Source organism: Ambystoma mexicanum, chromosome 11, assembly GCF_040938575.1.
Source record: "Ambystoma mexicanum isolate Mex_15411 chromosome 11, UKY_AmexF1_1, whole genome shotgun sequence".
NCBI classification, from domain to species: Eukaryota; Metazoa; Chordata; class Amphibia; order Caudata; family Ambystomatidae; genus Ambystoma; species Ambystoma mexicanum.
In genome coordinates, this window is record NC_090934.1 from 185,214,486 (window position 1) to 185,228,086 (window position 13,601).

Below are 13,601 nucleotides of genomic sequence, written 5' to 3' on the forward strand. Positions count from 1 at the left end.
GGAGGAGGGAAAGGCTCTTCAGAAGGAGGAGATTTACCAGATAAAGCCCTAGAGAGGGACTGGGGGCCTTCAGAGTACTCCTCTTGATGAGAGGGACTGCTTCTGGGTCTTTCCGCTGTGAATATCTCTCGCGTAATTTTGGCAGCTGTATGATGGATTTCGACGTGCCTGTAGGCGTTGTCACGGTTATCAACTCCATCGAAGCCTTAGGAGCTGGTGTGCTCTTGGACGGCGTGTCAACACTCATGTGCTTTTTTGTGGGAACGCCCTTATGAGCAGAATGCCCAGTCGCATGCTGAGAAGACGGTTGCGGGGAGGGCGCCAGGCCGCGAGGTTCGACAGGCACCTTCAACGTCTTTGGCGTTTGGTGCTTCTTTGACTTATCCATCGGGGAAGCTTTGGGGGGTTGTGTGATTTTCCTTGTGTGGTGCGTGTGTGCACCTGTCGCCGGGGTGTAAACTCCCCATAACAGTACCGGTGGTCTGTCTGTCGGGGCCGTGGGCAGGCACCTGGTAACCAGAGGGTTCTGACAAAAGGTCTATGGCCTCCAAGTCGGAGCCATGGCTACCAGTAGAGTCTTCGTCATCCGAGGCAGCGGCGCCCACGGGTGAACAACCTCCGGCCTGCATTGCGTAGGCCACCTACCGCTTTGTCTGCCTATATTTTAACGTCTTAGGATGAATGAGTTTGCAGGACTTACAGTGACGCTCGTCGTGGTCACGAGGTAAGCACCTATATTGCATTTGCGATGAGTGTCTTTCCATGAGTATTTTCCTTTGCACGATGGACAAAATTTACATGGAGTCCTCTCCATAGCAGAGGTAAAAGGCGGAAGCCAGACCAGAAAGGGCAAGAGAAGGGAAAAGGAAATGCATTCTCAGAAAGAATCAACCCAGGGCCTCACTCTCCCTACTGTAAGGGCCTGGTTGGAGGGCTGAGGCCACGCAGTCGACAAACGTTGATCGATGCACCAGTCGCTGAACAGCAGTGGATGTCTTCGGCGTAGGGGTCCACGTAGCAGTCAATGAAGAGAAGCAGTTGAAAGTAGACGACCATTGGTCATGGGACAATGAAATAACTATTTTGTAATATCAACTCTTGTGAGCTCTGCATATGGCGACCAACTAGTTGGGCGGAAAAAAACAATCTAAGGGAACTCAACGCGTGAGGGATTTTAGGTACACTACACGTCACATTAGGGATAGTGTTACAGTCACGCCCATGTCGACGTCCCCTTCCGATCCTCGAAAGAAAGATGCAATACTCTGCGATTACCATTAGATGTCGGACTAAATGCACAGCATGTGATTCTAAGCAGATTAACAAGCATCAGAAGTATATATACAACATATATGTAAGGGGGAAGCATAGCCCTGGACATATCCCCTGGAAGGGGGAGAGGATTATGGACTCAAGCTGCAGCCCCGGTCTTTGGTAATAACAGGTAGAGCTGGAACAGTATCTAATGAGAAAGAGAATATGCTTATAATGTTAAAGACAGCAGAGTATGTCACGATGCACTGAGCACCATCGTGTGGATGACATTTAGTGCCTACACTGTAGGACAGTAGATACTGTGACATGTCTAGTATGGCTGAACCTTGCACACAGGCAGTGCAGTTTTCTGATAGGGCCACATCTAGAGAGAGAGGGGAGGTACAGTTACTTTTCATTTAGGCATATCGATGATGTGGAAAATAGAAATAAATGTGTGGGAGGTGGCTCGACGAGATGCACGGTATTGTATTGCAGCAAAGGGAGCATTGCCTGCTGGCCAATTTAACAACTACTCTAGTAAGTTTTACCCTAGGAGGATGTAATTAAGCTTAGCATGTGATAGTGGCATTATGCTCATGTCAGTTGAACTTCAGAGTGCAGGCTTCATTGTCAGTCATAGGACACCAAATAGTAATTTCCAGGTTAAAATGATAGCCATTAAAGCTATAAGGTACCTCTTGGTAACGAGGAGACAGTGCTAAGCTTTCCCACCTCCACCACTCCTTGGTGCAGGTTCTATCTCTAGGTTATATGAATTGAGAGACATTATTCGATAGCATGTGCATTAGGGATACAGGCTCCAGGGTCGCTAATATGCTCTACAAGGCTTGTAAGAAACAACAGATGTTCCCATGTTCAGGAGTCTGGAGCATGCCAGAGACAAAATGGCTGGTGCTCACAAGGTGATGTTTAGCTTGTCGGTAACGGGATACTTCTGAGTCTCTGAGAACAAGTGACTCGGAAGTATACCCTTCAGGAAGTTTATTTTGTTGTCGGTATGAAGATTGGAATAACACTGATTTATTTTTTGTTTTTGCAATTATAGAGCGCTCCATGCCCGCAGGCATCCAGGTGCTGGTTACAGAGGCTAGGAGATATAAGGGGCAAAAGTTAGAAGAACAAAGTCAGTTGAACAGTCTAGTTTTAAGATGTTTTCTGAATGTCTAGTAGGCAGCCTCAGCCCTTAAGTGGGCTGGTAGGGCGGTCCAGCGTTTGCAGCAATGACTGGGAAGCTAGCGCCTCCGGCTTTCGAGCGTGGGATGATCAAATGTTTGCCGTAGGCAGCTCTGGTTGGTCTTGAGGATATACGTTTTGGTGATTCTATGTGAGAGGTAAGGCTGTACCGAATTTGAGAAGCAGCGGTGGCTGATGCAGAGGACATTGAAGACGATTCTCTCTCTTATTGGTAGCCAGTGTACAGCTTTTTTGTGGTCTGTTACATGGTCCCGTTTAGTCAAGTTCATTGCTGTTCGGATCGCATTAGTCTGGATAATCTGGAGCTTATTGATGTTGCGCTTGGAGTTGCTGGCGAGGAGGGTGTTGCGGTAGTCTAGATGGGATCCAATTACTGCCCCGGCAATGGTTAAACGTCCTTGAGTGGTAAGGAAAGGCTTGGCTACGTTAAGTAACTTGGTAGTGTGGGCTGCTGAAGACACAATAGCACTGATATTGCAAGTCATGCTGAGGTTGGAATCCAGGTAAACCCCCAGAGTTTTGACGTGAGGGATTACTGTGATGGTGACAGTGTCAATGGTGACCTATGAGTTTCTTTTTTGGAATAAACTGAAAACAGGCAGAGGTGGATAAACTGCTTGCATTCAAGTAGCCGATGTAATAGGACACTTGGACTCCTTCCAGATCTGCAATCTAAGTACACTGTCATAGATATAGCGCCTAATTCACTTTTTTAGGGATATAGTTCCAAGCCCACTTCTTCAGGGATTTCATGCTCACCTCACTTTGAAGGATTTTAATGCCCAGTTAACTTCCATGGGGAGATGATGCCTAGCTCACCTCTTTTGGGACAGAGTGCCAAACACACTTCTATAGGGATATGGAGTCCATCTGACTTGGTAGCAACCTCAGGATATCTGGCCCATCAGCTCTCTCGGCTACTGGTTCAGTTCTCAGGATCAGTAGCTCTCTAAAGTAGGCCAGGCTGCATAGGGGCCCATGGGGCTACCCACTTTGTGTCTCGTTCGTTGTGTTGCTACCGTCATGTTATCCTCATCATCTCTGGTTGGCTCCTGCCCACTAAGCCATTAATCTAATCTATGCCTTTTATAGGCTCCTCCCACAGGTTGCTTTTATTTCATTGCATGGGATTGGTGATTTTTTTTTTATTGTGTAATGACTCCTGGGTGGGTGGGTGCAGCCTGTTTTCCATTCACCCACAGCTTTTCGTCACAGTCTGGATTTCAAAATCCTTGGGCATCATTAAAGGATTAGGCAGTCCAACGACCTCTCTTGCAGGCCTCCACAGTAGCTCCTCGCTGACTCGCTCATTCAGCCGCTGGCAACCCTGCAGTGCAGTTTGACATATTTGTTGCTTGCTTGGCAATATTGATCAATATTGCTAGGTATGCATGGATATTTGCGAGGCTCCCTGCTTGCATGTGGAGCCATGCAGCATGTGAGCTTGGAGTGTCTGTCTTTCTGATGCATTTTTCTTAATTCTTGATGGGTGTACCTGGCTAATCATGATGCATTTGCCAGTATAGGAGAGCAAGTAGGGTGGGATACAAGTCACATTTTCTCTGTATGGTCCCTTGACAGAAGATCCTTCAGAATTCTACTGTTACTGACTCAGTTACAGTAGACATAAAAAAGAAAAAAGGACTCTATGACAAACTCAGAATCCTTTCTTTCGGCTGCTTTGCATGTTACTGAAAAACCTGCCCCTCTTCAGACTGTTCAAGTTAAAATCTGCCCATCTGCTCCTATTTTTATTTTTTACTTATTGTGTATTTATAATGCGCAACAAGACAAGAGGGTAGGGGAAAAAGGGAGGACCAAACAAATGATATTCTCCCTCACTTAAAGCTCAAACAACAGAAAAAGGGAAACTGGAAAACCAGTGGTTAAAGGACACTTCACCCAAGAATAAGAGCAAATGGAAGGCCAAAGAAAAACTGTACAAATTGAACATAGCAGAAACAAACAAAAAAAAACACTGACAATGATCAAATCGGTAAGGCATCAGATTTCACCGGCAAGCTCTTTGAGATCCCTAGATCTTTAGAAAATCCCAAGGCTTCGTCTATTCTGGCCTAACCTACACCTGCAGACTGCATAAAGGTGCAAGAGGCCTTTGAGGCAAAAATCTCTAAGGCTGGGAATACAATCGGAGACATACAAGCCCAATCCCTTTCGACATCGGATTCAACGACAGTGAAACCTGAGCCACATGACACCACTGGCTTCTCTTTTGCACCTATTACGATGACAGACATGAAGATTTTTTGTCTACCATGCAACCCATTTCCTGTGCAGAAAACATCCTGCCACCAAAGGTAATATTGTAAAATCAGGAGTTACTTATATCATTCCTTACTCGTATGGTAAACTCCTCTTTTAGAGACAATCATGTCTCAGAATCCATCAAGGAAGTCACGGTATCCCCGTTAATTAAGAAACCTGGTCTACATCCTAAAGATCCAAGTCATTTTAGGCTAATTAACAATTGCAATTTCTTACTGAAAATCTTGGTTAAGTGTGCCACGGTACAGATTCGGAGCTTTGTGGAAGCCAACAACATTCTACACAAACAACAAACTGGTTTTAGGCCTGCACACCGTACAGAGACGGCATTTTTTCGACCTTCAGACCCATATAGTGCGTACCATAGATAAGGGTACGGCGGGTATGTTGTTCTTACTCGACCTATCTGCTGCCTTCGATCTGCTTGACCAAGACCAGCTATTATGGTCATTGGAACACGTAGGTAATTGCTCAAGAGGGGCGGTAAAATGGATTCAATAATTTCTAAGTAACCGAAGGTCTAAAATTCACTGGGGGAATGCTTTTTCACCTTTAGCGCCCATTAAATGTGGAGTGCCGCAAAGGGTCAGGTTGTGCCCGTTGCTCTTTAACTTATATCTCAGGCCACTCTGTTCTCTCCTTGAGGACACCATTGTTTTCTTCACGAATTACGCTGATGATACTCAGCTGGTATTAGAGTTGGGTGGCGACTATGAGCAGGACCCCAGCAATCTCTGTGCGTCCTATGATGCTGCGGAGTCCTGGATGACCAGGAACTGGATGTGCCTAAATAGTGGCAAAACTGAACTGCTCATCTTTAGTTTTTGGCAGGCCCGCGCTAAACTAAGCCCAGATTATAAAAGCGTTCACATCAAGAACTGTGCTATTTTAGCTCAGGATAAGGTAAAAACACTTGGCATCACACTGGAGTGCTCACTTAGCGCAGAATCCTACGTGAACCAAATAAATAAGAGCATTAGGCCCTTTGTTCATGAAAAGAACTGCGCTACTGTTGCCCAAGCAACTATTCTTTTGAGGCTGGACTATAGCAACGCACTGCTGATTGGGGCTTATAGCTCCTGCCTGGCAAGATGCCAGACAATACAAAACAGGGCGGTAGGAATCATCAAGAAGAAACCAAGTGGTGAACATATCTTGTCCGACAGAAGAGATTTACACTGGCTGGCGGTGAAGCAACGTATTGGCTTCAAATCTAATACCATCGTCTATCGATGCCTCTATGGGACAGCCTCATCCTATCTGCATGTACTCATTTCTCAGTAAACACCAGCCAGAGGCTTGCGCTCAGAAACCTTGGGACAGATTATCTGCACAAGTTTCAGATGCTCTAATGGGTTGGGCAGATCCTTCTTTGTAGGGGTGGCTAAACTATGGAACGCCCTTCCGTTAGCCATCAGATTGGAAGGAAATAGCAGTGCCTTCCGTATAGCTTTGAAGACCTTTGAAGGCTTTAAATAATCAGGTGGCCTTTAAGAGGGTTTACGTTTTCCTTAAGTCTATTTTTTCCCGTTAAAACAATAGTTTGTACACTGTCTGTTGCGCCGTGATGCCTGTGGGCTTTGGCGCACTACAAATGAATAAATAAATAAATCAGCATGGCACTCCTACTGGAACTCATCAGCCTAGCCAGCCTCATATGCTGCAAATATGCAGATGACCTTCAAATGATGTCAAAACTGATAAATAGCAGCACTTCAACTAGCTCCCCAGTCCCAAAAAGAGGGCTCGCCTTATGTGGATTCATGGATGACGACAAATAGACTAAAACGCAACCCTTTTAAAAAAGATCTCTACAAAAAGCGCAAAGCATGGCAGTCAGACTGCTTCTCTGGGTGAAAGGTTTCCAACACATCACCCCTCTGCATCGCCCACATTGCTTACCATGGAAATGGTCCAGCTACCTTCACATGGATTATTCAGCATTTCACACCCTCAAGGACAGTTAGGTCGAATAACACTGTTCTAAACCTTGTTCTAAACTTCAAAACTAAAAAGGCAAGGCCGATCCTCGTTCTCCATATTGAATACCAGAACCTCCTACAAAAATATCTCTGCATGGAAGCGTTCTGGAAAACATGCCTCTTCAACTAAGCAAATTGGATATACAAAAGCAAACCTAGACCAACACAGCTGGAATTGCCGACTTCCATATATCCCTACTCAGAAGGTTTATAGGGGCCTAGACAACGAACCCACCTCACTGCCTGCTAAGCAGACCCCTTGCCTTATCACTACCTAATGAAACTCAATCCCAAGCAGGTTTCCTCACTGAGGTGCCCTTCACCTCTCTTTTACATTCTGCATCTGAACACTACCTCCTGACACAAAGCCAGCTTGCCACGAGCGCACCTGAAGACTTCTGAAACACTCAGCCCATTTCTGCCTCACCTTCCTCCTTACCAATGGCTTACTGTTACATCTTTCAATGTTTTTTTACACCACATGTACATCCTACAACGTGAAGCATACTTAACGCAGACACCACTCCATGGGGGGAGGGGTCTGTGTGTGTGTGCGTGTGTGCGTGCGTGCGTGCGTGCACTGTCAGGGAAAGTGAAGATGAAAAGATGTCCAAAACACTCAAAATGTGAGAAAAGGCAGGGAATCAGAAGGTTAGACTTACTTGCATGTAGATAGAAGGTGCTATTGCACTGGCATGTTGGCGTGCCACCGTAATAAATGCACATCTCGTCATCAGCACATAAGGGGTAACAAGACGGTGGTGCTAGAAGAAAAGGGAGAGATGATTAAGAGACAAGTGACAAACTGTGTTGAGAAGGTCATTTTATTTCTGAAACTCCTGCAGAGAAAACCAACACAGTTCTTGCCTCTGACTATTCATTGCTAGTCTGACACTTCATGCACCCCCTGTCGAATGCCACCTCCCACCACCTAACTAGCAAACTTGTCCTCAGCTTCCGCTTCCTATGCTCCCCATCCATCCTCACTCATCATGTCCCCTATGGTCCAGTCCGTCAGTACAGAGCGATATTTAGCAAAAAGAGTTTAATCACCAGCAAAGCCGTCTAGCCTGCTTGAGCCGCTTCTAAAAGCTCCAGTAAGAAAGGTACAGATAAAACTGGTAATGCTTAAAGTAAGCAGGTAAATGAAGTAGGTCAGAGTCTCCATAAACAAAAGTAGGTGCTTTAATGAAAGCCGACTTGTAGTTAGATCAGGTAAAGGGAAGAAAGGAAGGAAACGTCCACCAGCAGCACCTTCAGGCCTGAATCTCTGCCTCCAACTGCCACTGGCAGAATGTTCTAACCACATATTTTCCACGCTTACGGCACTGCCTCAACAGTCCACCCCTCCTTATCAAGCCACAAAGTACTCAGTTTACACAGGAGAACCATGCCCACCCAATGCAGAAGAAAGATGAGAAGCTAACCCGAAGAAAACACAAACACCAGGCTCAACCATTCACTTGCAGAGGGAAAGGCAATGCCCCTTGAAGAAACTGACTCCATTACTGAAGAAAAAGAGATATACATGGAAAGAGTCAGACCAACCACCAAAGCTGCACCAATCCTTTGAAACCAAGACCTCAGTGGGACCAGAGAAGGTGAAGGCAGACACGCACCGGAGAGGGATAGGCCAATCGCCACTGAGTTCAAATGTACAAGTTCTTTGAAACATGGAACACTCTACAGCTCATTGTGTATGAACCTGTAATTTGGCAGCATTGGGCCGTTAGGTTAACACTTGAACGTACATGGCTCCCTGCCACCACATTTTCGTTATTTGCCTGGCATAGTGCACAAGAGGAGGGCAAATGCTGCGTTCAAACATGGCAGGCCTTGCAGCATTTAAATTGGATCCCTACTAAGCCTGCCTGCCTTTTTAAGCCAGCAGACTCCACAAGCACCCCCAGTTTTGGCTCCCGGCATGAAAATGCATACCAGTGCAAATGCTGGAGGATGTGTTTGGCGGAGAGGAAGGGAGCAGTGGAAACGCAAGTTGCGTTTCGAACCTCCTCTCCGCCATACAAAATGTATGAAAATGAGCCGTGACGTTAATTTTATGCCTTCCATTAACGTCACAGTTGATTTTCAATTCATTCATCCAAAATTAGCACAGCTGTAGTCAGAGATTGAACAAGCACAGAAAGGCACAACGAACATAAATATCACAAAGAACACATCCATTCGATACCCACAAAGAAAGGCTCCCGTCATACCACACACTAACAGAGGAGGGAATCACTCTCTACAACACATCAGAGGCAACACGAAGCCTCTCCTGCCAAACACACACAGGAAAGAAAAAAACACTGGGCACACCCATAATATGAACAGGTAACAGCACTAGCTGCAAATATGTTTTGTTGTGTTAAAGGATATTCATACTGTGCGCTGTCACCACCAGAGTGGTGCACTGGCGGTCTGGCGGATCTGAAAAGCAAAAGGGTAGGGTAAGCTAGTAGGACTGAGCAGGAGAAAAGAGCAAGGGAGCTGTGATGTGCTGTTGGCAGCTTCAGTTCGGTTTACACTGTTCGCTGAGCTTAGGTATGTTTTTTAGGTTGGTAGCCTTCATGTGCTGTTGTGCGAGTTAGTGTGTGTTTTTATTTTGGTGGGTGCAGTGTAGTAAAGTGTGTGCGGTTTGTTGTGCTTTAGTGGTAAGGTTGTGTGTAGTTTAACGTTTGAGAGGTGTACGCAGAGGGGTGAGTTTTGTTTTATTAGTAGGGTTGGTTAGTGGCATCACTATCTCTAGATGGGTCGCATGCTGATATCCAAAAATCCATCTAGATGTGGTGCAAGCTAAACTTCACAATTCTGTCTGGCTGTGACGCAAGCTGGTATTCACAATTCTGTCTAAATGTGACACAGGCTAATATTCACAATTTTGTCTGGATGTGACGCAAGGCTACTCTTCACAATTCTGTGTGGATGTGACTCAAACTAGTATTCACAATTCTGTCTGGATGTGACTCAAACTAGTATTCACAATTCTGTCTGGATGTGATGCAAGCTAATATTCACAATTCTGTCTAGATGTGACACAGGCTAATATTCACAATTCTGTCTGGTTGTGACGCATGGCTACTCTTCACAATTCTGTCTGGATGTGACCCAAGCTAGTATTCACAATTCTGTATAGATGTGACGCCGGCTAATCTTCACGGGTTTGTCTAGGTGTCATGCAGGCTAATCTTAACAGTTCTGTCTGGATGTGACGCAAACTAATATTCACAATTCTGTGGTATACACATGTAAGGAAAATGTAATTTCTAATTATATAAATTAACACAGTAACTATTGATGTACTTGTAGGCGTTACACCATTTAGCACCGTCTATTAATTGTAACCCAGCTTTCACATAAGCATGGCAATTGGGCGGTAAAACAGAAACGAAAAGTTAAGGTTAAGCAAATCCCCAACTTCAATCGTCACAAAATGGTTCGATAAAGGAGGTGGGATTAGTCCATTCATAATAACACAAATAAATCAATATTCTGTGAAGGACTGTGGTATAGGGATGACTCTCACGTGAAACTTACAACTGCAGTGACTATGCGTTTTACAAATGGAATGTATTGAAAACCCGAAGGAAAGAGCTGCGAACAAACATGCCGAGATGAGAGCACGTGAGGAAAGGACGTAAAGCACGCCGTGGAAAGCACCGTAGTGAGCGTTGCACGCAATGGCTCAAGAAAAAGTGAAACTGTTTGCTGTCAGCTCACATACACCACTAGACGAGGAGCTGGGGCACCCGAAAACAGGCACCCCGTTTTAAATCAAATGCGAGCTGTCAGCCATTCCTCAGTGGGGCTGTGATCCGTCCACTCCCACGCAAGAGCACTCTACGGTTTTGACCGCATTCTTTGTAAATCGGTTTTTATTGCAGTATCACTGTTATTACATTGAACATCAGCTAAGGCATAGCCAATATGCATTGCAAACAGTTTTACCCTTAACCCTCCCTCCCGATACCCCCACCACAAGTTTTCGCCCACCCCCTTCCCTGGGTAATCGGCTGGGAAAAATACACAAGCAACTGTACATTCTTAATGGTGATCTGGTCAATACCGGTTTTCAGTGTTGACTTTTCCCTAGCAGAGACATGCACGTGTTGTGGGATTAGCCGCCAACTTCATGCTTTTATCAACGACCCCTATGCGGCTCCCTCCCCACTATTCAGGTCCACCGAATGTGGTCTAACTCTGGGGAGGAAGGCGGGCCCTTCCCTGGGCGGCTGTAAATCATCCAGGCCCCCGGAATACTTTCCATTTCGGATATTTCTCGGGCCTTCAGCGCCCACGTTTATTCCACCCAGGAGGGATGCTCTCTTCCACCCAATAACAATACACGCGCTTACCACCAAAAGGGAAAAGTGGCCTATGCGATAGACGTGTTCATGCATGTTTAATGAACAGCTCGTAATGGTCGTTTCAATGCTTCTTAATTCCCCCCCCACCTGTCGCCCCCCACCCCCAGCTCGCCTTTCCTCTTCCCGTTATAAAAATGAAATAATGCTAATATCGCGTCACTCTAAATCGGCAGTACAGCCAATCCATATTATTCCTGTTGATATAAAATTAATGTAGATTGTAATCTGACAAGAACAAGGCCCTCTACCTCTTTGGCAAATGGTGGACTGGATATATATGTCAGTAAGGAATCAGAGGACTATACTCGCTTAAGCACCTGTCTGCAATGGAGAATACAACCTTCACGCTTAAACTCAACAACAACAATTCAATGTATTCCATTTTAACAAAGAGCACATTATTAAAAACAACTAAAGTGTCGAATGCACCTCATAAGTGACTTGTGCAAATATAACATTGATCCATTTTTATCATACACAAACAAAATATAGCATGGCCTCGTGGCCAGTTTTAACATCACAATATATACAAGTCCACAACTCTTAATCATCTATTGCACTACTGTTGTGCGAAGCACCAATTCGTATTGTGTGCAGAGCAGCAATTAGTTCTGCTTTCTTTATTGGCCACAGACAGATCCTTATAATGTCCTTATTGTCCGCAACCACCTCAATGTGGGTGTTTGTTACCATAACCCAACATGTTTAATTCCTTATAGAGTGTAAACTAATTTTTAGGAACTTCTTCAGGGGGCTTTACATACAGGAGCCTATATGTACTGTGGCAGAAATTGGTAACTTACAGCAAAAGCTATTGGCTAGCTGCGCATCATCATGCTGACTTTTCAGTTTGCTGAGAACTCTGGGAAGTGTAGTTTTTGCTTACATTTTCGTTGTGAGGCTTGCTAGGGAAGGTGCCCGTGGGAATACAATGGTAGCCTTCAGTAAAGGCGACACCTGCCTGGCATGCACATGACTGTTAAGTGCCCACCAGCACGGGCCTATAGGCCAGAGTACAGCGAGTGCCTGGCAAGAGCTCACAGGGGTTAACGGCCATGTTAGCTCCTAAGCAGCTAATCAAGGTAATTCGCAACCCAGGGATTATGTCCCGGGTGCTACTATGTCTCATCACCCCATGATATTTGGACCAGTATGAAGGCATTTGAATTTAAAAGCAGGGTAGAACGCGACCATGAACTGTTAACATTCTGTTTTAATATGGGTCTTGACAGGCATAAAATGCAATGGATTCTATGGATCAATTAAGGCCGACCAATAGTCCCAGACGACTAAGGTGGGCGATAGTGTCCATCTGGAGGTATTTAACCACAAAACCTTATTTGGATAGATTTCCATTTTGGGTGATGAAGAAGCGATCTTTTATTGTGTTTGAAGTAGGAATAGGAATGATGCAGGGTTCTAGAAATTGTTGCTGAAAATTTGTGCCACGATCCTGCAGGAGATAGTTTTGAAATCGCACATTGCCCCAAATAAATGGGTGGATTATTTTTCCAACCATTATAACGAGACAGTTCGTTATTATTTAGTGGCTTAGGGTCTGCCATCTTTATTAAATACCTGTACACATGAACATGTTTGTGTTGGCTAGAAAGAAGTGCAGATGGCTATTAAGAACCAGAACTGGGAGTCGAGCCACCCTAGCCTATATGCTACCCAGGCCAATATCTATATAAATATCCGCCAAAACTCTGATCTCCATTGCTAACATTGGTCTTTAACAGAATTTTCGAGCTGGGCATTGGCCAGTATTGTGAAAAGGGGGTATTATAGTCCCAATGTGCATCTTAGGTAATTGGGCATTAAATGTGTGTTATTGTCCTTTAACATTACTTAGTGTGGCGTTCAAATATATGGAACTATTTAAGCAACAGAACCCAAGCAGCGGGGCATTACCGACTCAGGTAATGCCCCGGGGACCATAGGTAAGGTCCCTCTCCATGGCGGCCATCGGGAGCGGACGCGCTGGGAACACAAATGTTCCCAGCGCGTCCGTTCCCGAAAAAGGATTAAAAAGAAGGTAAGTGGGGTTGGGAGGGCGTGAGTGGGACGAGGGAAGAGGGGGAAAAAAAACGTACCTGCGTCCCCAGCAGGGGACGAGGGAAGCCCCCAGCCGTGTAGAGGGGCAGAGCGGGGATGGCCCCGCTCCAAGTCTCCACACGGCTGGAGGCTTCCCTCGTCCTCCGCCGGGGACGCAGGACCAAGAAGGTAAGTTGGGGGGGTGGGTGGGAGGGAGGGAAGGGAATAAAAATAAAAAAAAGACGTACCCGAGTCCCCGGCGGGGGCGAAGGCAGCCTCTCAGCCTCGGGGAGGCTCGGAGCGGGGAAGGCCCCGCTTCGAGCCGCCTCATTGGCTGAGGGGCGGTCACGCCCCCAGCCGGGGACAAAGGCCGTGGAATCCCGAGGGGGGGATTCCCGGACCGGTAGGGACCTGGCGAGAGCCAATCAGAATGCTTGTTGCATTCAGATTTTCTCTC

The 13,601-nt window shown here is 45.8% G+C and overlaps 1 protein-coding gene across 25 annotated transcripts in view; it reads right to left on the minus strand.

Annotated features, from left to right (window-relative positions):
* The window catches only part of LOC138503201 (mucin-2-like), a 1,598,433-nt gene that overhangs the window by 373,105 nt on the left and 1,211,727 nt on the right, over positions 1 to 13,601 (minus strand). For all 25 annotated transcript variants that reach the window (XM_069622774.1, XM_069622776.1, XM_069622767.1 and 22 more), the window contains one exon: positions 7,403 to 7,504. In XM_069622774.1, coding sequence (XP_069478875.1) covers positions 7,403 to 7,504 — 102 coding nt within the window. The remainder of the gene's footprint in view (positions 1 to 7,402; positions 7,505 to 13,601) is intronic.